The sequence below is a fragment of the Desmodus rotundus genome, chromosome 4, assembly GCF_022682495.2.
Source record: "Desmodus rotundus isolate HL8 chromosome 4, HLdesRot8A.1, whole genome shotgun sequence".
NCBI classification, from domain to species: Eukaryota; Metazoa; Chordata; class Mammalia; order Chiroptera; family Phyllostomidae; genus Desmodus; species Desmodus rotundus.
The window spans coordinates 47723597-47746891 of NC_071390.1; the positions used below are offsets into that span (position 1 = coordinate 47723597).

The 23295-nt window shown below is 42.1% G+C and overlaps 1 protein-coding gene across 5 annotated transcripts in view; it reads right to left on the bottom strand.

The window, feature by feature from the left end:
- Positions 1–2578: 2578 nt before the first annotated feature.
- The window catches only part of PBLD (phenazine biosynthesis like protein domain containing), a 45182-nt gene continuing 24465 nt past the window's right edge, over positions 2579–23295 (bottom strand). For 3 of the 5 annotated variants that reach the window (XM_024561401.3, XM_053923317.2, XM_053923318.2), the window contains exons 3-11: positions 20983–21121; positions 10699–10798; positions 10235–10333; positions 8622–8731; positions 8509–8538; positions 6961–7049; positions 6516–6694; positions 4573–4635; positions 2579–3449 (exon numbers count right to left, since the gene is read on the bottom strand). In XM_024561401.3, coding sequence (XP_024417169.2) covers positions 3337–3449; positions 4573–4635; positions 6516–6694; positions 6961–7049; positions 8509–8538; positions 8622–8731; positions 10235–10333; positions 10699–10798; positions 20983–21066 — 867 coding nt within the window. In that variant the 5' untranslated portion in view covers positions 21067–21121 and the 3' untranslated portion in view covers positions 2579–3336. Of the gene's footprint in view, positions 3450–4572; positions 4636–6515; positions 6695–6960; positions 7050–8508; positions 8539–8621; positions 8732–10234; positions 10334–10698; positions 10799–12293; positions 12405–20982; positions 21122–23295 lie in introns of those variants that run through there. The other 2 variants (XM_053923321.1, XM_053923320.2) reach the window with 2 other exon arrangements.

Consider the following 23295-nt stretch of genomic DNA (forward strand, 5'->3'; position numbering starts at 1 on the left):
GTTTTTAAGTGTTGCAGTAGTTTTCCATGGCTGTGTAGCAATCGCCACAAACGTAGTGGCTGGAGACCACACGCGCTCGTTCCGTGTCTGCGGCCGGGCCGTGTCCCCCGCAAGGCCGCAGTCGAGGTGCTGAGCAGGGCTGCGGTCCCAGTCTCATGTGAACACCCAGCTGAGGGGCAGATCTGCTCCCAGGCTCACTCAGGTCATTGGCAGGATTCAGCCCCTTGCTGCGGAAGGACTGGGGGGCCTCATTTTCATGCTGGCTCTCAAGTAGAGGCTGCCCGCAGCTTCTAGAGGAGGTAAGGATCATGGGGTTACCTTAAAAGTCTGTCTTCCACAGATGTGATATTGGTATTGAGGTTGCTATTTTTTTTAGGAGTCTTTATGTTTTAGATCTAAATACTGACATATTTGCAACTAAAGTATATGTGTGTCTGGGGTTTGCTTCAGAACAGTCCAGAACAGAGGAAAAGTGGATGGAGGTATAAATAATGGACCGTGAGCTGAAAATTGTTCAATCTGGTAGGTTCATGGGAGCTCATTATATTATTCTCCTTACTTTTGTGTATGCTTAAAATGTTCATAATAAAATTAAAAATAAAAAGATCCCATGCCTATTATCTATTGCTGCAAAACTAATTACCTCACACCTTAGTGACTTAAATAAAATAAACAGACATGTATTTTTCTCAGTTCTTGTGGGTCAGGAATCTGGCACAGCTTGGCTGGGTGCTTCTGGCACAGGGTCTCACAGGGCTGCCATCAAGGAGTCAGCGGGACTGCAGCCCTCCGAGGCTCCGTGAGCTAGAGGATCTGCTTCTAAGCCCACGCATGTGGCTGTTGCTCAGGGGCCTCAGTTCCTGGCTCATAATGGACGGCTGGCTTCCCACAGAGCAAGTGATGAGAAAATGAGAAAGAGAAAGAGACACACGCACAGAAGTTGATCAAAACGTAAGATGCAGTCTTTTATAACTTAGTGGAAGTGACATACTACTACTTCTGAATATTCTGTTGGTCGCACAGACCAGCCCTGGTGCAGTGTGGGAAGGGACTGCGCCCGGTCTCAACAACAGAAGGCGGGGATCCTTGAGAGCCATTTTGAAGTCAGGCTACCATGCTGTATAAGGCAAAAATTGAGTGTTGTCAAAATTATCCTTGAAAATCCTATCAATAACCTAAAACATAGTGCGCAGTTACACCAGCGCACGAGCCCAACACTGCGAGTTTTTCCTCCAGTGCTGGAACACGCCACTGTTTTACTGCGTGCTAGATAAAATTGTTGGCTTGAAGTAGGGATCATGGTTGTTCCCAAAATAAATATGTTTAAACACTGAAGTCACATTTGGCCTTGCCCTGAGCATATAAAGTTAAATTCAAGTGAATTAAGTGCAGGATGATGGGATTCTAATGCATTGTTCAAGTGAGAGAGCTTACCATGTCTTGATGACATCTTCCACGTGGGTCCACTTTGCCGACTCCTTATTTTAGCTCCGTAGTTACCAAACAGCTTCCTCACTGTAATCTGGCTTCCCAAACAGAAAGGCAAATGGGGAGTGACCAAATGGGGAGAAATGCAAATGGGGAGAGATCAAGAAGCATAATTGATAGGCCACTTCTGGAGCGCTGCGGCCACTGTGGCCACTCAGCCTTCAGCAGGCTGACCAAGTAAACACATTAAATATTACAGTTGCCCTGGCTATTCTGACTCCACTGTCTATTGCTAAATGGAAAATTGTTACTTATAAAAGTAAATATAGGGCTTGAAAATATAGGCTGAAAAGTCAACCCAGATGCTTCAAATAGCAACTTTCATGCAAAAAAAGAATTTAGAGTCATCTCAAAGATTTGCTTCCCCAAAATAGCTATAAAGAACTTAGCATACATTTAAGAGATAAAATCCAGACACTTTCAGTTGCACATTTACATAAAAGCACTCATACAATTCAGCTCTAGGTTGGGAAAACCTTGCATTTGGCGAGAGCTCTCCAGCGATTCTTGCCCTCGGTGTCAGAACCAACAGATGAGTTGTGACCAGCTGCCTGTGCAGTGTGTGATGGGTCACTGGTTCCTGGTAAGTTAAAGCACTGAAGCTAGTGAATTATTTTCTTCATTGCAAACTAAGGGAAACACAAGGTTACTTGTGTAACACATGCACTCTCACATGCCTTAGCGAAAATAAATAAATATAGAAAACATGGTAGCGTTAAGGTAAAAAATATTGGGACAGGAATTTCTAACTGATCAGCTTGCAGTTTTTGAGATGGCCAAGAATTACCATCAATGAGGTCATCTTAAAGAAACACTTTTAAAAAAAATCCTCACCCAAGAATATATGTATTGATTTTTAAGACAGAAGGAAGGAGAGAGAGAAATATCAGTGTGAGAAAGAAACATCAGTCGGTTGCCTCTTGTATGCACCCTGACCGGGGATCGAACTCACAATCTTTTGGTGCATGAAAGACACCCTAAACAACTGAGCCACCCAGCCAGCACAAGAAACACTCTTAATGACTTGAAACAGTCCCCATCCCAGAGTTAGTTATAGGTATTTAATGTTCTAGATTTAAGAGAATTTAAAGTTATGTTAAAATCCTTTATTAAGGTAAGAGAAGAATCCCTTTTAACTTATCACTCTAAAGCTATATATCAGATAAATATATTAAATTACCTTTAGTGTTTTAATTTTATTATCGCACCAATACATACACATTTTTTTAAATCACTGGGTTTTTTAGTTATTTAATTATATGTCCTGATTTTTAGTTATCGAACACAAGTGTATTCCAATAAAGGAAGTAATTTTTTAGATACATTAAGATTATTCCCAAACACAATCCTCACACATGAATAGTTTTCACTGTCTGTTTCCATGACCCACCCTTGTCCGCATAAATTCATATTCTCATAGACAACATAACATTGCTAACATTTTATAGCCTAATGTAATTCTCTTAGTATTATATCATAAAATATTTTTCTATATTTCTACATAGTTACCAGGTCTTTTTAATGGCTGCAAAATATTCTATCACATTAACCTAAGTTTAAATGGTTTGATTTTATTCCTCATAAATTTGTCCCTCATTCTGTGATCAGTAGTCACAAAGAACAACCTTATTCTTTGTTACTGGTAACTCACATTTCGAACACAGGTAGAACCAAAACTCAACAGTTCATTAGTCAGGGCTTGTTATTACATCTCCATCAACATGTCTTCACTTTTCTATTTCTAACATGAGGTTAAGGAGACTACTATGCAAGTTTGCTAAAGGCAGCCCCCTGTGTTTCTCTTTAGGAAAAGTCATTCAGGATAGCGGCGTCTCGGCCCAACCACGTCTAGGCTGTCAGCGTGCCCTCTAAAACCACGGCAGCGCCGCCCCTGATGTCAACCCGGCCATCAGAACGCAGTGAAATCTCCAGCTCTCCTCCTCGGCAGGAGCACTGAAAGGCTGAAGAAGACAAAATGAATCCCAGATTAAGATTGTTTTCACCCTTTTTAATTAAAAGAACATAGTGAGACACCTCTTATTACAAGTTCCAGAATCCTCCCAGGTCAGTTAAAAGAATAAATTCCTTCATCTGTCCATTGCACAGCCCAGCCCAACGGGTTCTCCTGAGGACTGAGGGGCCACAAATACAACGGGGTCCACAAAGCGCACAGCTCCATGTCCTCCCTTCCTGAGCTACTTCCTCTCTCACCTCCTGAAACGCCCCAGACACACCGCACCCACAATTTCCCGCCCAGCTCTGTCCAGGAGTAAGCAAGGACATGTGAAAAGACAGACACAAGAACTAGCTGTCTAAGAAGATCAGGCAGAATGGTCTTGGCCCTTCTGAGAAGGCCCCACCTTTCCAGGTCTGAGTACAAGGAAGGGAGTCCACGCGCTCACTGTGGTCATCGAGCAAACACTTGTGTCAGGCAAACAGGAGGCATGGCCTCCGCCTCCCTGGAGCTCTATGCTTCAGGGAGTAACTCGTCTCACCTAAGAAAGAACAGCCACCCCCACCCTGCTATCCCCCAAATTAGTGTCACGGAGGTCCCACTAAGAGGTCCTCACTTAGGTCCCACTAAGTGGGACCTCCACCCTTCAGGGTAGGACTCATTTTAATTATTATGGCCGTGTAGCCTCAAATGTCTGAGATCCATTTTTCCTCCCCCTGAGCAATACATTAATCACTGGGGACTTGGTCCAAAAGCAATTTGTTTCAGTCAATCCTGTGATTTAGCAATAGCAGTAAGGAACCTAACTGATCATCCAGTCTAAACTGGTCACGTCACATGTAATTTCTCCAGGCCAAAGTGACACAGCTGGTTAGTTTTATTCAACAAACGTTTATGGGGCGCTATTGTACTAGAAGTGTGTCTGTGTGTGGGGAGGGCAAAGGTGGAAGATGTTTGGGATACAGGCTCTCTTGCGCAGAGGGTTCAAGGTGAGGGAATTTAAAACCTTTCATTTTCACATGGGGGATACATAACAGTTTACTATATCCTCACGTGGAGAGTACACATGAGAAGGAATACTAGCTTAAGGTTAGGCATTTTTTTTTTTAACTGAAAAAGAGCTGTCCTACCGTGCATAGATTTCTTCCCCAGCTGCTGGGACCAGTAGCTGCTGAGAACTGCATGCGCAGACCCTTAAAAGAAATGACAAATTATGATGCAGTCACAAAGGAAACTGTGGAGACCCTGTGGTACATTTATAAGCAATCGCAATCAACTACGCAGTTGGACTAAACCTTAGATGACTTAGTCATTGTGTTGCCTTGGCCACGGCGTGTGTGGAATTATGAATGGAGATAGAAAGGAAGACACAGAATTTACAGATAAACTTCTCCAAATGACACATTTGCTATGCTCTGTACTTTCTGAAGGCTGGATTAAACTGCAGGGTTTAATTCTTGTCCTGCCTTAGTTCACTGTCAGTCAGCCCATGGCAGGAAAATCAAGTCCTTCACAAAAGTCTTTCTATATCTTTCCGGGGAAAAGATCCGCTCCCTCCTAAGGATGCGCTCGCAAAGACAGGAGGGGGCTCTGGCAAAATGCCAATTTTCCACCCAGCGCATAGTCCCAGACTTCTGGTGGCCAAAGCACTTTCTTTCAGTGAGGTATTTTTTCACATGATTGTACCCTAGGTTTAGATCAGGGAATAGATCGTAAAATGAAGAACAAAATACAAAGTAATAACTGCCAGAAAATCCTTTGAGGGAGAAAAGTTCAGATTGGAAAAGGCCCCTCTTTCAGGAAAACTTACGGGAAGTCCATCCACAAGGTGTGAGCGACCATCCCAGTTTGCCTGAGACTGTCCTGGTTTTAACCCTGAAGTTCTGTACGCTGAAAATCCCTCAGTTTCGAGCAAGCTGAGATGGTTGGTCATCGCTGTCCAAAGACTTTTCCTCTCTAGAAAAGCATTATTCCCGGGGAAAAACACTTGTCCTCTGTGCTGATTAAAATCTTTGTAAAGCAGCTGTATGTGTATAAACCGACTCAGAACTTCTTGTCCATGGGGGAAGGGTTGAGTTGGACTGTGTGGATGTCATTTGGGCATTTTCCTGAGTCTTTAAAAGTGCTTGCTTACTGAGTTTGAATTTCACATATTTTGTTCCTTAGAGAGTAACTAAGTCAAGGTCCTGACATCACCCCAGCCCCTGCCATCTGACCGGGACAGGAGCCTGCACGTCTGTCTCCGCCCAGCCTCCTCCGGCCTGGCCACCATCCCATCCATGGAGCACTGCCCACTTTTGCTGCTCAGCCCACTCTTCTCGAAGAGGATGAAAGTAGGAGGCTTCGCGTTCTTGCCCATCTTAAATCTCACAGCTCTGCTTCTGGCTGGTAGAAGATCTTGAATAACCCTGTTCCCAAATTCACCCCACCTACTTTGGAGGCAGGTCTGGGAAAGGTAGAGGGGAGGAAAAGAAACACTATTCCTGTCCCTCTTTCCCACTTGCAGCCCAGGAGTTTATCCTTCAAAACCAATTTTATCTGGATGTCAGTGATCATGCAAGATGGTCACTGGAAAGGACAAAAGACATCTGCCCCTGAATTTGAAAAAGAGCAGGTCTGGAAGTGTTTGCTCAGGGAGCCAGTTTCATGGTTATTATTAAAATAGCTAATAGTTATTGGGCTCTTATCATGTGCCAGGCACTGTGATAAGTACTTAACTTGCATTGGGTTTACATAACCTTATGGGTATTATCTATGAATTATAGAGGTGAGAATATATTATCTATATATTATAGTTTTAACAGTTAAGCCATTTTCCCAAGGTCAACAGCTAGGAAGCTAGGATGCACATGCAGGCTATCTTGGCATTAAGGTTAACTCTGCTAGACTGCTTCCTTATTCTGTGCTTGTCACCAGAGATGGCAGTGAAGGGATGGGGGCGGGGAGATAGGGAAACAAAGGCAGCTCACAGCCTAAGCAATCTGCAAGTCACAGGAAGGGCACTTGAACAGCTGTTTGTTATCCTCCCACTCCTCACTGTTTATCCCTCCCCAGGACCCACATCGAAAAGTACCTGTTACAGGGTCTTCCGCCACACCAACCCACGGTGCAAAATATCTGGAGTAAAAGTCAAACGCTTGGGTCTGCCCAGCAGGCTGTCCTTTAAGGGTGAGAATGAGTCCTTTCACCTTCCCTGTCTTCTCTACTTGCGGCAGATTCTGTGTGTTCACTTTCAGTTTCTCCAGAAATGACCTTGTTCATAAACGGGATGGATTAGGACAAACCCATTCCACAGACCACCCACTATATAGACTCTGTAAAGCAGGCCAGGGTGTGGCTTACCCAAACAGATCAGCAGGAAGGGAAAAGCAAATGAAACATCTTCCCACCGGAGAACAAAACTCTGGCTGCATAAATCATGGTTTGACTGGACGCAGCATGGCCAGCCCAAGCCGGAGCTAAAAATCCGGGTGCTTGGCCCTCCCCAAAGTGCTGACAAAGCCAAAACTCGCGTTCACCTGTCGTAAGTATCACTGAGCCGGACAAGGAGCTTTCGGGTGTCTGGAGAATACCGGACGTCCTGGACCACCGTGTCCCCTATGGCAGTCTGTGGAGACACAACAGACTTCCCAGGAATGTGCTCTGGGCCGAGTCCTTGATCCCCTGCGTGGTAAACGAGCTCTCACGTGCATCTGCAGTGTGCCAGGCACACTCCTGGTCTCTCGTCCCCAAGCTTTAGTTCGGTTTCAGGGCTTAAGGTGTTGCCTAAGGAAGGTCATTCTCCTGATTAAAGAGGCCTTTACAGGTGTTGAACTCACCCTCTGGGAGCCAAATATTGGCATTATTCAAAGTGTTAATACGTGCCTCTATATAGTTCCTTCAAATGGGCATTTTCCCCACAGATCAGAAGGAAGACTTGGCCCAAGGTCTCACACACACACGTGCACGCACACCTCTTGACACAGGTCTTGGGAGCCCTGGATTCAATGCTCTGAGTCACCACTGCCTACTGTCCTCAGTGATGGGGGGCAGCCCTCGTGCCCGCGTCTTAGAGTTGTTGTGGGGATTAAATAGAACATGTGGCGTTCCCGCAGCAGTGATAAGAACATTCCACATGGTGAGGACTCGGGGCTGGCAGCTGGATTGGGCTTGGGGACCAAAAGACTCACCTTGATGCTGTCGCTCTGCTTGGCAAGCACGCTCTTTTCACTTAGATGGGATGTTGCAGGTCAATAACATAGCCACATTCTCTACAGGTATTCACCCTTTATGTAACACTGCGAGGGAGATTTTGAGGGGACAAAAGCCCCTCCAGGCACTACCACGGGCTGCCAGCCAAGCAGATGACAATGGTGATGACATAGGCATTGTCTGGCAAGTATTAGGTGGCTTCAGGTCAAGGACTGAGATGCCCCAAGTCCCAAGGGCAAGACTCCCTCCACCTTGGGTGCCTGGGCTGTCTGCCTCTGTGACCACAGCGAACCTGTGTCCCTCTCTCTAGAAACAGGAGCTCCACCAGCCAGATCCCACTTTCTCTCGGGAACCCTCCAATCTCTCTAAAGGGTCAGCCAGCCCTTCTCTGCATGGATTCTTAGTTGATTTGAAAGTTTAATTCTCAGCTGAGAATCTTACTGCCAGTTTCTAGGAATACAAAATGACAACACTCATGATAATAACCCTGTATCATCCTCACCTCACAATGCTGACCCTGAGGCCTAGAGAGATCAGGTTAGGTTCTTTCTACCGTGAACAAGGTGGAAAGAGCTCTGAATATTTTCCTTCTCCTGCCAATATGCTTAAAGTGGTTCTTGCCCTAGCCCTGCTCCTGCCATGGAGGCTAATGCCGACAACGAAGAGTCAGGGAAAACTGGTTAACTTTTTCACCAAATAGATTTAATATGAGAATTCAAACCTCAAGTGCATGGTCACTATTCATCCCAGCTTAGACTGGAACACGGATACTGGTAGCAGGCCTGTCTTTCGGGGTCAGATGGTACTCCATCTTTGTGTTCAAACAATAACAAATGTTCAAAATCATGAGCTCAGTTTTGATTCTTTTCACTAACCTTTATCAAGTCCTTTACTTCATGAAAGTCCTAGATGTGGAAAAAAGACAAAAATCATTGGAAAACAGGCAAGCTGTTGGTTGTACACAGGTTATTAATTAGAAGGAGCTGACCTGGGGTTGGGCTGGATAAAGAGGCAAGTCCAGGACGATGCCATCCTCTGCTTTTCTGGCCTTTAGTTCCCCACTCAGCGTCACAAAGGTTAGAGTGCTATTCACATTTTCTGACAAAAAAAAAATCTTATTTTGTCAATCAGAAAACTGTTTGCAAATGAGTCAAGAAATAGGAAAATATGGCAGTCTGTGGAGACAGATCAGATTTTCCCACCTGAAACTTTTTCCCGAAGTTTTCCCAAACTTTGTTATATTGTTTTATGTGTGTATGCCTATTTCAGTCACTGTTGTCTGAGATCCTCTGGCACTGCTGTCCTTCTGTGCAAGGGGGGCCCAGGTTTGGTTTGCTGGGCTCCACAGTGGGGAAACCCTCAGTGGATTCTAACTTGAGAACTAAGAACGTGGCTGATTAGTCTTGGGAACACACTACAAGGCTTCAAATTCCAGCTCTTTACTGCCTCCTAGCTGTACCTTTGAGCAAATTATTTAACCTCCTTAAATTTCAATTTCCTCATCAATAAAATGAGGTATTAATTAAATCTATACTGATTTTACCAATAAAAAAGGGTAATAAGTAAGCCTACCTCATAGAGATGCTATGTTTTCTAATGCGATTTTATATCAACCTACAATAACTGTAGAATTATAAGCTCTACTGGTCTAAGATATGCCAAGTGATGATAAAGAGAACATACCAGTTATAAACAACAATCTGACATGAACAAGTCAGACTATTTTAACTAAACCAAGCTATACATAAAATTTTGATTTAAAGATCGGACTATAAATGCTGATATAATAACCCTCCCTCCATGTTTCTAATACAACTTGAGCCACTTACCTAACTTCAGTGTGCATAACATTGTTGGTGAAACAAAGATTTGTGACATAATTCCTTTCCCCCCTAATATTTCTGTAAAATTTAAACATATCTCAAAGGTGAGGAAATTCAGCATTGCTTATTAACTTTCACTGAGTATAAAATTTACATTTCAGAGCTCAAAGTTTAATTTTCTCATTATAATTGGTGAAAGACTATTATTTACAAAGCAGTTTTTCCTATCTTATCTCATCTAATCTTAAAACTCTCAATGGGAATCTGACAGCTATCATTACAAACCTCAGCCTCATACCAACCAATCTGGGGTTTTCAAATCCAACTTCAGTAAAGTCTGCTTTTCAAGACTGAGTTCCTAAACAATATTTTATGATGTTTGCTTGTCTTCATTCTAATCCCCTAACCACTGAAACCAAAATTATCTTTTTAAAACACATAATGGATTACATTACAGAGGTGCCTTGGCCTAACTCTCAATGTCCTCTCCTGCCAATCACCCTCTCCCGCAGGAAGCTCCAGCCCTCAGGTTATACAGAAAATGCCACAGGGGCTTTGCACTTGCTGCTGTCTCTGCCAGGAATACTCTTCCTCCCACTCTAACTCTTTGCACAGATGGCTTCATATTCTTCATCCTGAAGGTCTCCTTCTCTAGTGGATGCTGTGGTCCTGCACTGTCTTATAGCAGTCATTTGGTTCACTGGAAAGAGTATGAGAATTTTAAAACATGTTTGCTATTTGCTAAGTGATAGTTTCATTTTTTAAAAAATCGCATTACTTATTTTGTGAAACAGCACAGCAGCAGAAGCCAGGGTAGCATGGCCACAGAGAGGGACCTCACTCACTGGTGTAAACCACCTTAATCCAAAGCGGGAGCCTTCAGAGAAAGACAAACCAAAGAGAGACAAAAGTCATTCTCATGCAAATGAGCCACAAACTTTTCATTTTCTTATTCTTTTCTAAGTATTTCATTAGTGTCAATCAATTGCAGAAGCATGTTGTGGAAGGAGGAGGGACTCTAGCATGCATCCTGGGGCTCCTGGGTACTAGGTCTGGGGCTGAACCATTCAAATTAACCAACCCCACTCCCCCAGACTCACTGCTCCCCCAAAACAGAATCTCCCCTTCTCTCGCCTGGCTGCATGCAAATAGCAAGTGAGCGTTACCCTTATATATCATTCCCCCACTGGAAAAGCAGCTTTTGGTACCATTCAAGAATGGTTTTTAAAAATGCTTATTTACTTTGTGTAAAGTCGTCAGTTGGGTGCAGTTTTCGGATAAAAGCAGTTTCTGAGAGGTTCATTTCCCTTGCAATTTTTTGATGCATGTCTTCATCCAATTTCTACATTAGAAACAAAAAGTTGTTGAGACTCCAGAAACAAAAGTCAGCCTTCTTCGGACAGCAACTGCCAGTAGTTAATTAATAACACAATTTATTAATATTAAAACTTGCATGCGTAAAAGGAAATAATTGCCAAGGAATTTAGGCACTTTTCTAAAGATCGCTTTTTAGAAATCCATGTTCGAGCGCCTTATGAAGAGCTGTATAGGTGTGTGAAGCCAGAATAGACCCTGAAAACCCAACTGGCCCAGCCTATCCTTCGTGAGATTTTTACCTAAAACAATCTCCACAAATGGAACTGTCACAATCTCCCTTTCTTGTTGGATGAAGAGATATTTGGCACTCATTTGAGGCAGGCTGGACCACTCTGTCTCCATCTATGCAGGTTCACTCCCTTTCCTGGGTCAGGCCTCAGGCCAGAGGTCACTTCCTGCGGGATGCCTTCCAGACTGCTCTGCCCGCAAGCACCGTCTCCTCCCCAGCGCTTAGACAACCTGAAATTCCCTAGCGTGCCCTTCGCTGTCTGTGCCCCCCCCACCCCGCACCTCTGACCCAGAGCTCTAAGAGGGCGCAGACTGCTATTCTGCTTTGTCCTGGCTTAGAACAATGCATTGTACTCATCCAAGGATGGAAGAGGCTCAATAAACATTTGCTGAAAGAATAAATACATTACTCACTTAATCTTTGTTTTAAAAATCCTCAATATAGATATTTTATCCACTTACAGATGAAGTTAAACAGAAAGGTTGTTTAATACCCTAAGATCACGATATGCCTAATCAATGGTAGAGTGACTAAGAGTGTGGGCTTTGCAAAAGGTAACAACCGGAGAATCTAGAGGAAAGGTATATGGATGTTCATTGTACCACTCTTGAAACTTTTTTGTAGGTTTTTAATTTTCCAAAATAAAATGTTAAAAATAATGTGGGGCCCCGGCAGGTGTGGCTCACTTGGTTGGGGCAGCCCGTTGTCTCTCTCACATTGATGTTTCTCTTTCTCTCTCTCTCTCCTTTCCTCTCTCTCTAGAGGCAATGATAAGAATGTCCTCGGGTGAGGAATGAATGAGTGAATGAGTGGATGAGTGAATGAATGAAGTAGGCTCTGCACTGGCTGAGTGGCCCAATTGATTGGAGCATCATCCCATACAACAAAGGGTTTAGGGTTTGATCCCCGGTCAGGGTGAGTACCAGAGGCAACCGGTCAATATTTTCTCTCATGTTGGTGTTTCTCTCTCTCTAAAATCAATAAACATGTCCTTAGACAAGGCTTTATAAAAAATTTTTAATAAAAATAACGTAGGCTTTGGAAACAGACAGAATTGGGGCTGTATCTGGATCAGCCCCTCGTAGCCGTGCGAGAGTCGGCACATCATTTACTCCCGTGGAGCCTCAGTTTCCACACCTTTCAAATGAGAATGATGGCATTAAATCAAAGAATTATTGTGAAAATACATGTGTACATATCATATTTTCACACACAGACACATTCCTCTTACCTCAAGAAAAAAATGGGTCAGAAATATGAGTTTTCCTTTTGCTTACTAGCCAGACTTTGAATTCTAAAGACAAATGAATTTTTGCTTGGCCAAAGTACTCTTCTTGAGATCCTGAATGCCAGAAATAAGAATTACAACTTTATGCTACTAAATTCATAATCACGTATTTGAATTATGTAAGTTAAGCGCACTTGGTTTTTTAGTTGTTTCAAATTCTGTTGAAATACTTTCCATATACTTGAATAAGGCATCGAACAGTGGTTATTGTGAAAAATCAGTCATGAATTTTAAACTATCAGCTGCTATACAAATCCTAGCAAGAGATTTACTAAGGTTTTCTCAAAGGAGCACTATATTCAAAATCTACAGAAGTTCTGGAGGCCTATAGAAAGAGAAATCACTTAAGAAATCGGTAACTTATTTTCTGAAAACCCAAAAATAAATTGGTTTTGTTTTTTACTTAAGGTTTTTCTTTCAAAAGGTTAAACCTTGTAACGCGTGAAAAGTGCTCATAACAGAGCCCAACACAGGCAAGTACTTGATTAATGTTAGCTTTTTATTTTGAGCGGCTGAAAGCCCATGCTTTAACCTGCCACACTGCACTGCCTCCCCTAACAAAGACAAACTGTTATTATCCCTTTAGCACACTGCAGACAGGAAAACCAATGTGCATCAGGCCAAATGGACCCCTGCAATGTTCCTGCGGGAAAGCAGCAATCAGTTCCTGAGCCGGGCCAGCAGCAGCAGCAGCACTACCCAGGGAATTTGTCAGAAATGCAGTCTCAGACCCCATCACGGGCCTTCTGAACCAGAAGCTCCACTTTGACCAGCCCCCCACCCCTCCCCCACCCCGATGACCCGTGTGCTCACTGCAGTTTGAGAAGCCCTGCTGCGTCAGCTACGGCCCTGTGTTCTGGTGGGGAGTCAGGGCAGACACAGAACGCGACAGTGAACACCGCCAGAGAGTACCTGTGTACGTGAGGCGCGTACACGTGTGTACAGTGTGCAGTGAGATACACAGATTTTGACAATAAATACGCCAGGCCTTTAAAGATGAGGCCTTGAAGTGGACCTAGAAAAAGGGCAAATTTTGGTGAGTTGGACAGGACAATGTGTACAAAGGGCTTTGCATTGGGGATGCTTCTTGGGAAGGTTACTTGCTCTCACACCTGTCTGTTAGGTCTTGGACACTCTAGGATTCCGAGGCGAGGAGAATTAGGATGGTGAGGATGAACTGAAGTAAGCCCCGGTCACACCTGTGGGCCTGGAGAATGAGAAGCCCCGTCTGAGCAGAGGAAGGGTGGTTGCTGGGGCGTCCCAGCCAACCAGGCAAGCGCAAAGAATTGAACTCAGGCTCGCTTTGCCTCTGGGAGCATAGCCGCGCCTTCCTCTTCTTCCCCCCCAGCGTGTTACTGTTGCCTTTCCCTCTCCTAAGCTCCAAGGGCCCTTCTTTTGCTTCTGTAACCTTTTTCCTGAGCCTACACAGCCCAGCAGGCTAACTTTTACTACCTCTATAACTTTCTAAATAAACTTTCTCTTATAATTTGAAAAAAAAAAACCAAAACCCTGAAGCACTTGCCTTGGCCTGTACAATGTTCTCTGTGGAAACTGGCCCACACACCTGTGCATACAACACCTGAGAGAAACTAGAAGCCATTCAATTCCCTAATGCAGAATCTGCGGTCACAGGGCTCAGCGGTGAATGGAGGGGTGACGAAGAAAAGCCTGTGCGGGTCTTCCTGGGTTTGCCTCCCTGACTGCAGGAACCTGCAGTGCCTGCCAGTCCTTCCTCTCTCTGATCCAGCCAAACTCTCCCTACCCTCGTCCTTCCTTTCTTTATCTATTGCTTCCCTCGACCTTCAGGACAACAGTCTCTGAAAGCATTAAAGCATCCCCCTTTATAGCCAAACTTACCACCTATTGGTAATAAATTTCCTTGCCAAAGGGCTGTTTTGCACATCAGCCTGAACACATACTTTACTGACCATCAGCTCTTTCATCCTCTCTACCTTGATGAATTATACCAATTGCAATTTCAATTTCTGTAACTATTCTCTGTCCCAGGACACTTAAAATCACCTGCTATTTGCCTGAGGGGTCAGAAGACATAATGTAGAAAGCTTCACAATAGCAGCCCTCACTATGCACCATATGGGGCTGAATTTCTGCTCTGGAACTAAAGGTCAAGATAATGGTGACTCATGAGAAGGGTAATACTGGTTCTACTTTGAGAGCTTTAGAAACAAAAGGAAGAGGCTGCATTCATTTAAAATACTGAATTTTGCTTCCAATAATTTTTCTATTTTATACTACAAGCTTATTTTCCTTTTTCTATACTTGAATTTTAAGTATATTATATTGATTATGCTATTACAGTTGTCCCAGTTTTCTTCTCCCCTTTACCCCCCTCCTCCCTGAACCCACCCTTACCCTCCAGCATCCCCCACCCCCTTAGTTCATGTCCATGGGTCTTACATATAAGTTCTTTGGCTTCTCTACTTCCTATACCATTCGTAAACTGCCCCTGTCTATTTTATGCTTACCAATTATGCTTCTTATTCCCTGTACCTTTTCCCCTAATGTCCCCCTCCCCCTCCCCATTCATAACCCTCCATGGGATCTCCATTTCTGTGATTCTGTTCCTGTTCTAGTTGTTTGCCTAGTTTTTGTTTTCCGGGTTCAGTTGTTGATAGTTATAAATGTGTTGTCACTTTATCGTTCATAGTTTTTGATCTTGTATTTCTTAGATAAGTCCCTTTAACATTTCATATAAGGGTTTGGCGATGATAAACTCCTTTAACTTGACTTTATCTGGGAAGCACTTTATCTGCCCTTCCATTCTAAATGACAGCTTTGCTGGATACAGTAATCTTCCATGTAGGTCCTTTTCTTTCATGACTTCAAATACTTCTTTCCAGCCCCTTCTTGCCTGCAAGGTTTCTTTTGAGAAATCAGCTGATAGCCTTATGGGAACTCCTCTGTAGGTAACTGTCTCCTTTCCTCTTGCTGCTTTTAAGATTCTCTCCTTCTGTTTAATCTTGGGTAACTTGATTATGATGTTCCTGCTTGGGTCCAGTTTCTTTGGGACTCTCTGAGCTTCCTGGACTTCCTGGAAGTCTATTTCCTTCGCCAAGTTGGGGAAGTTTTCCTTCATTATTTGTTCAAATAAATTTTTAATTTCTTGCTCTTCCTCTTCTCCTTCTGGCACCCCTATGATTTGGATGTTGAAGCATTTAAAGTTTTCCCAGAGGTTCCTAAGGCTCTCCTCATTTTTTTGAATTCTTGTTTCTTCATTCCGTTCTGGTTGGATGTTTATTTCTCCCTTTTGTTCCAAATCGTTATTTGAGTCCCAGTTTCCTTACCTTCACTTTTGGTTCCCTTCATATTTTGCTTTATTTCACTTTGTGTAGCTTTCATTTCTTCCTTCATTTAGCGACTGAGCTCAATCAATTCTGTGAGCTTCCTGATTACCAGTGTTTTGAACTCTGCATCTGATAGGTTGGCTATCTCCTCATCGCTTAGCTCTTTACCTGGAGTTTTGATCTGTTCTTTCATTTGGGCCATATTTCTTTGTCATGGCGCATCAGTCTGAAGGAATGTTTCTTTAACTCCTTGCTTGTCGGAGTTCCATGCAGATTGCTCTTTTGGCAGTTCTGGTTGTTTATTGTTTTTAAGTTGGTTGTTATCCTTTTTGCGGTTGTGTGAGGAAGCAAAGCATTTCTACCTATACCTCCATCTTGGCCAGAACCCCCTACAAGCTTATTTTCAAACTCAGGTCAAAATAGTTACAAACCAACAGCTTTTGATTCTCTTGCTTTAAGATCTTATTTCCTTTGGCAGTGTCACGTGAGACAAATTTCCAACAGCAAAAACAGAGCTATGATTTTTTTTTCTTTTGAGATCCAATGTTCTGTACCAAGACACCGAGTTTCCATCACTATTAAGGCCCACAAAAATCAAAGCCTCCCAATCAAAGTAAATCAAAGTAAAGTTTTAAAATAGTGCCATCTTGTGGCAGTTTTGAAATATGACAGCCTAAACATAACAGTCTTGCTCTCAGTCTTTATTGCTCTCAGCCCTCTGCTGCAGATAGAGTCCAGCAAAGAAAAAGCAGTTGGATGTAGAAAGTTCTAAATCCTCCAGGAAGAAATAAAAGATTCCTTCTAAGGCACCTTAACTATTGTGAAGTTGTGTCCGTGCAATGCAGTTCTCCAACTGTAGGCCATCTTTAGTTGTGCCTAATGGTTCTTATGAAGGCCTAGTGTCTGCAGCTCCGTCGTCGAACCCAAAGCTCACACTCACTTTCCCTGCCCCTCACCCCGCCCCCCCAATAAGAACATAAGACCAATAATTCTCGGTTACCTAGAACTCTTCAGAGACCAATAATTCTCGGTTATCTAGAACTCTTCAGAGAGAATTTAATTGATTATAATTTTTACATTCACTCAACAGATGTTTAGTGCCTCCCATGTGCTAGGCCAAGTGTGCTGGAACACGTCTAAGTGGATCTAAGACTGGATAGAATGTGCAGTCTAGTGCGGAAGACAGGCATTGAGTGAATTACCGGAGTGATACTTGTTACCACCTGGGAAGTAAGGAGTGCCGAGGGGGCACATAGAAGAGGAGAACTTGTAGTTGAATAGGGAGTACAATGGTTAAAGCACAGGCTCCATAGTCAGGCAGACCAAGGGTGGTATCCTAAAGTCAGCCGCTTAGGAGTGTGTGCCCTCTGGCAAAGTACTCAAGCTTCCTCCGCCTCTGTTTCCCCGTCTGTAAAATGGGGATAATGATAATAAGACCTACTCACAGAGTAGTTGTGAGGATGCAATGACATAACATATGAAAGCCAAGTAGCACAGTTTTGGGCTGAATTTGTCCAAAGTTACTGCAGCCAAAGCTGAGGGTTATGTTCTAGAAGTCGGTGAGGATAGTTGGGAAGCAGAAATTCCTACATTAACATCTCCTCCTCCTAGGCATCGCTCTTCTTCCACAAATGCTGGACAAAAGAAAACGGTTCAGTACCCTAGAAAAATCTTCTTTGCACTTCCCGATCTCTCTTCTGGGAATAAATATGAGGTATAAGGTTGAAACACCCTAGAAGCCCCAGGAGCCTCTGACCGAACTGGTCACACCTGTGAGCCTCTCGCTAAGGAAGGGCACCGAGTTTGGAGGTGGGCGGTGCGCCATAGGCTTCCCGACATGAGTTAAAGCGTGGGCTGGACACAGTATTGCTATACACTTCTTTCTTTCCTTAAATACATAACCCACTAAGCTGTGCAGGGGTTTTGGGTATTCTCTAAATATAAAACTGGAACAGCAAATAGTTCAGGAACTAAAAACTAAGCATTCTTCTTTAAAAATGTAAAACCAATCCTCCTTGCCATCACTGGAAATGATTGTTAATGTTTAAAAGAATAATAATTATTTTAAATAGTAAATGCCAGTTGAATTAGAATAAATGTATATATTGGGCACACAAGAAATTGTTTAATGGAGAATTTCAACAGAAAAACTCAGGAATAAACTTCGTTAGAAAAGGTATTCTCTGAAGCAACAGATCTCAACTAGGGGCAATTTTTGATCGCCGGGACTAACCGGGGAGGCGGGACTACTGTCATCTAGTGCCTGGAGGCCAAGGACACCGGTAAACATTTTACAGCGCACATGGCGGCCTTACAGAACCAAAAACCACGCAGTCCCAGATGTCAGTAGTGCTACGATTAAGAAACGTTGTGCTCAACACACACACACACACACACACACACACACACACACGACCAGCAACAACAAAACAAAAAAATTTGAGGCTTTCTTAGAACATGAAGAATAAATAGGGCTCTCTAGCCCTGAAGACATGCTATTTTTCACAAAATATTAAAGCTGGTTCCCAGAAAAGTAAACAAAACATCACCCGTCAGCACCCTCACAGGCCTCTGACCGATCCGATGGTTGGCCGTGAGTTCTTACAGTTCCTTACTTAGCTGTTATCGTAACGTCTCTACTTCATTTTTAAGATATTGTTTCCATACATTTTCTGTGTGTCTACATGGTCTTTATTGCCAAACTTATTGTCACATGTTTAGGGACACCATCAATTTTTTAAGATTTTAAATATTTTGCCCTGGCCAGGTAGCTCAGTTGGTTAGAGCATCGTCCCAATACACCAAGGTTGTGGGTTCGATCCCCAGTCAGGGTACATGCAAGAACCAACCAATGAATGCATACATAAGTGGAACAACAAATTGATGTCTCTCTCTCCCCCCATCTCCTTTCCTTTCTCTGTAAGATCTGTAAATAAAATTTTTAAAAAGGGTTTTAAATATTTTATTCAAATATATGTTCCATTTATTCCTTAATCTGCTTTTGTTTTCACCTAATACACAGTGTTATAAGTTCCTCATGTGAGAACATGAAAAATGTACTTGTTCTTAAAGAAAAGCACAACTTTAGAATATTGCAAAAGCTCTTGGAGCTCTGTTATCCAGAATGTTTTACTTTCCTTCCAGGAGTCTTTTATCAAGCATTTAAAAAGCAATAACCTAGTCTTTGGTCTGTCCACCAAGTTATTCTGTGGTTAGTCTCATCTTGGTCAAATCTTAAATAATTTTTTTAAAAAGAACAAAACAAAACGGATATTCCTTTAAAGCCCTGCCCTTAAAATCTGAAGTATTTTCTCCTCCATAAAATCCAACTTTGTTCTCCGAGACCTTCTGTACCTGGCACCTTTAGGTCTTTTCGCCTCTGTGGCGACCACCGAATAATGATCAGGCCAACGCGTCTGTGAGTACGACCCTCACTAGACTGTGAGCATCTGAAGGGCAGACAGACTTCCTAATCTTTGTATTTCCTATTGGTAGCCCAGAGCCCGGCTCACGGTGGATATCGATAAATATTTGTGGCCAGCATTATAAGATTTAACACTATTTGTCTCTGGTATTTTCCAGAGTTCACTTGTGTTCTCTCTAGGCACTTCAGGTATCCACTGCCTCCAGCCATGGATAAGAGAATCGAAGGGCAGAAAACAGTTTGTAATTTTTATTGATTATGAATTAGGGGAAGCGCTAAATTTGCCTCCAGGAGAACAGAATTTTCATGTCCTCAGAATAGAAAACTAGCAAACTAGTCTTTAGGTACCTATTCAGTTGTCCCTGACGGGCCAGCAAGTTAGAATGGTCTCACAGGCCCCAGGCCCAGAAGAAGTGAATCGGGGGACTCTTCAGAGAGTGTCCCCAAGTCACAGACTTCATCTTCTTTTTGCCATTTGTACTGAAGCCTGTGGCTTTGAATTATATTAAGTTCTTTGCTTAAAATTTTATTTCCTAGTTTTTCCAAATATATAAATAACATGTAAAATATATTTTAATGCAGAGGTAGATAGAGATATGTATTTAGGTAGGTAGATAAAGGGAGACAGATCCTTAAGTCTGTTGTTTAGTGAGTATATTGGAAATAAAAGGAGTAAATTGAGGAAGAGTGCTAAGCCTTGTCTTCGGTGAAAATTAAGTACAAAAATCACTCAAAACTATTTTCAGAACTCTTCAGGGATGTTACATATGGAAACATGGGCAAATACGCTAAGACTCTTGACAAGCAGATCTAGTCAATTTCACAATTTCTTGAGGTGAAGTTGTGTTTGCCAGATTGTTTCTAAAACATATTCACAATTTAGAACCTGGTTGGTAATCATTCTCTCACTAATCCTCGCAAACTCATTGTGTTGATAGAGCCTGATAACTTTGTTACTTTCTTTCTTCATTCTGTAGTTGAAAAAATGCCAGCTGCAACGTTGCATAATGAATGCACTGTTAGAGTGAGCTGAGGACTCTTGAACTCTTGATCACCATTTTGCTGCCCCATTTGAGAGATAAAATAGGGGTACCAAGGACTCAATTAACAGTATTCACCTGTCTCAGGAGAACCCCCTGCACCCCCCATTCTGACTGCACAGCAGCATCCTGCAGGGAGATTGACAGACAGCGCTGGCTGTGTCCCACTCCCACACACTCTGTTGTCGTTGGCTGGGGTGCAGCCTGAGCACAGTTTTTAGAGCTCCTCAGGTGATTCGAACGTGCAGGCCAGGTTGAGATCCACGGCACACGGATGCCCCAACACACCTTGTCCAACTTAGTATAATACGTATTTAAGATTATGAATTGCTTACTGTGTTTTTGAAGTAATTCTCGCACATACCCTCACACAAACTTCTCTGAGTGGAAGCGTACCTTGGCTTGTTACCTAATACCCAGGGATCAACACAAAGCGCTAAGGTCAAGGAATATTTAACTATTCTGTTAATACTTATCCTAATGAAAAAGCCATTTTTAAATAAGACTTTCAAAAATCCAATTTGAATTTTTCATGCTCAATGTAGTATCAGCCATGTCCAGTTACATAAAACTCATCTAATTTTACTCTCCTCTGTATTTAGTACTAACTAAATGAAAATCTAACAGCTAAAAGGGAGCTCCAGTTCTTCTTTACCCAAATTTTAATTTCCCTGGAATTAAGCATATAGCTGTAAGCATTCTCTCCAAAATCAACTTGCAGATATGAATATTGCTGATATAATTTAACCAAAAAGAAAAAAAACCCAAAGAGGCAAACAAACTAGATCTGATTTTTTAAAAGAAATATTTGGTTCTACAGGAATTTAGAATTCCAGACACTGCATTTCCAAACCAATACTTACGTTTTCTAGGAGACAAACAGCAGCAGGATTCCCGTAAAACGCTTTTGCTGTGAATGCATCTGCTATGAAAATAGGGAGCTTCATTCTCCTTGTAAGCTGTTTCTGTAGTTCTCAGAATTGCTGGTAATCTGCTTTACTTCTTGTTGTCACAAAAAATTTTAAAAAGTTAATGTTTTACTTGCTGTACAGAAGCAACTAACAGTTCCCAGATACAAAGTCAAGCAATATTCTAACACACCTACATTTAAAGATATGTGATCTCTAATTTTTTAAGCCTCTAAATTGAATTTGTTTTAAAATAGTGGATGAATAGAACACTTTCTTTTCAAATTTTGTATTAACATTTATACTGTATATATACTTAACAACATAATTGTATTCTTACTTAGAGTAGCCGAAACTAGCTTAGGTTATGTTTTTGAGGAAGTGAATAAAACATCCAAGGGGCTTATATGTGCTTAATAGTCACCCAATGAATATTACTACCCTTTTAAAAGAATGTATTTTTTCTTATTATAAAAAATAGGCTCATTGATTAAAAAAAAACTTGGCAAAATAAAAAGTGACCCATAACCATGAAATAACATTTTTTTAATTTTGAACTTAACATAGTCAAAGAAACCACATGCTTTAATTAATTTTGTGTTAGTTTATTAAACCTGCAAGTGGAGACTTTTTTTGAGCTAATGATATAGATTAGTAAAAGCTTGTCATTATAAGAATAGTACTTCCTTTTTATTAAAAAATCTATCAAATACAGAAAAGCAGAGGGGAAAAATAATCTCCTGTACTTTCACATCCTAGAGATAAATTCTATTAAAATTCTGGGTGTTTCTTTTGCTTTACTAGAAACTTGGACTTGGCCTTGTACCTCTCTGACCCCTCCCCCACAGACAGTGCCACAATGAAGCAGAGAGTTGCCCGCCCTGGTGAATAGCTAAGGCTCCACCCCTTACAACAAAATAGGTGCACCAAGACAAAGAAATATGGCCCAAAGCAAAGAACAAATTAAAATCCAGGAAAAGAACTACGTGAGGAGGAGATAGCCAACCTATCTGATGCAGAGTTCAAAACACTGGTAATCAGGATGCTCACAGAAATGATGGAGCTCGGTCTCAAAATGAAGGAAGAAATGAAAGCTATACAAAGTGAAATAAAGGAAAATATACAGGGAACCAAAAGCGAAAGGAAGGAAAATGGGACTCAAACCAAGAATTTGAAACAAAATGAAGAAATAAACATCCAACCAGAACAGAATGAAGAAACAAGAATTCAAAACGTGAGGAGAGGCTGAGAAAGCTCTGAGACAACTTTAAACACTCCAACATCCGAATCATAGGGGTTCCAGGAGAAGAGGAAGAGCAAGAAATTGAAAACTTATTTGAACAAATAATGAAGGAAAACTTCTCCAACTTGGTGAAGGAAATAGACTTCCAGGAAGTCCAGGAAGCTCAAAGAGTCCCAAAGAAACTGGACCCAAGCAGGAACACACCAAGGCACATCATAATTAAGTTACCCAAGATTAAACAGAAGGAGAGAATCTTAAAAGCAGCAAGAGGAAAAGAGAGAGTTACCTACAAAGGAGTTCCCATAAGGCTATCAGCTGATTTCTCAAAAGAAACCTTACAGGCCAGAAGAGGCTGGAAAGAAGTATTTGAAGTCATGAAAGCAAAGGACCTACATGGAAGATTACTCTATCCAGCAAAGCTATCATTTAGAATGGAACGGCAGATAAAGTGCTTCCCAGATAAGGTCAAGTTAAAGGATTTTATCATCTCCAAGCTCTTATTTTATGAAATGTTAAAGGGACTTATCTAAGAAATAGAGGATGATCAAAAACTAGGAACAGTAAAATGACAACAAACTCACAACTATCAACAACTGAACCCAGAAAACAAAAACTAGGCAAACAACTAGAACAGGAACAGAATCACAGAAATGGAGATTCCATGGAGAGTTATTAGTGGGGAGGGGGAAGGGGGAGAATGGGGGGTGGAATGTACAGGGAATAAGAAGTATAATAGGTAGGCACAAAATAGGGTGAAATTAAGAATAGTATAGGAAATGGAAAAGACAAGGAACTTATATATACAACCAATGGACATTAACTAAGTGGTGGGGGGGAATGCTGGAGGGTGGTAGGGTGCAGGGAGGAGGGAGATAAAGAAGATAACAAAAATTTTTTTTAAAGAAAAGAAAATTCAGCAAATTAGAGGGCACTTTGATTACATCTAAAAGAAAATGACCACCCTGGCTGGTGTGCCTCCATTGATGGGAATGCCACAGCATAAATCTAAAGGTCGCAGGTTCGAT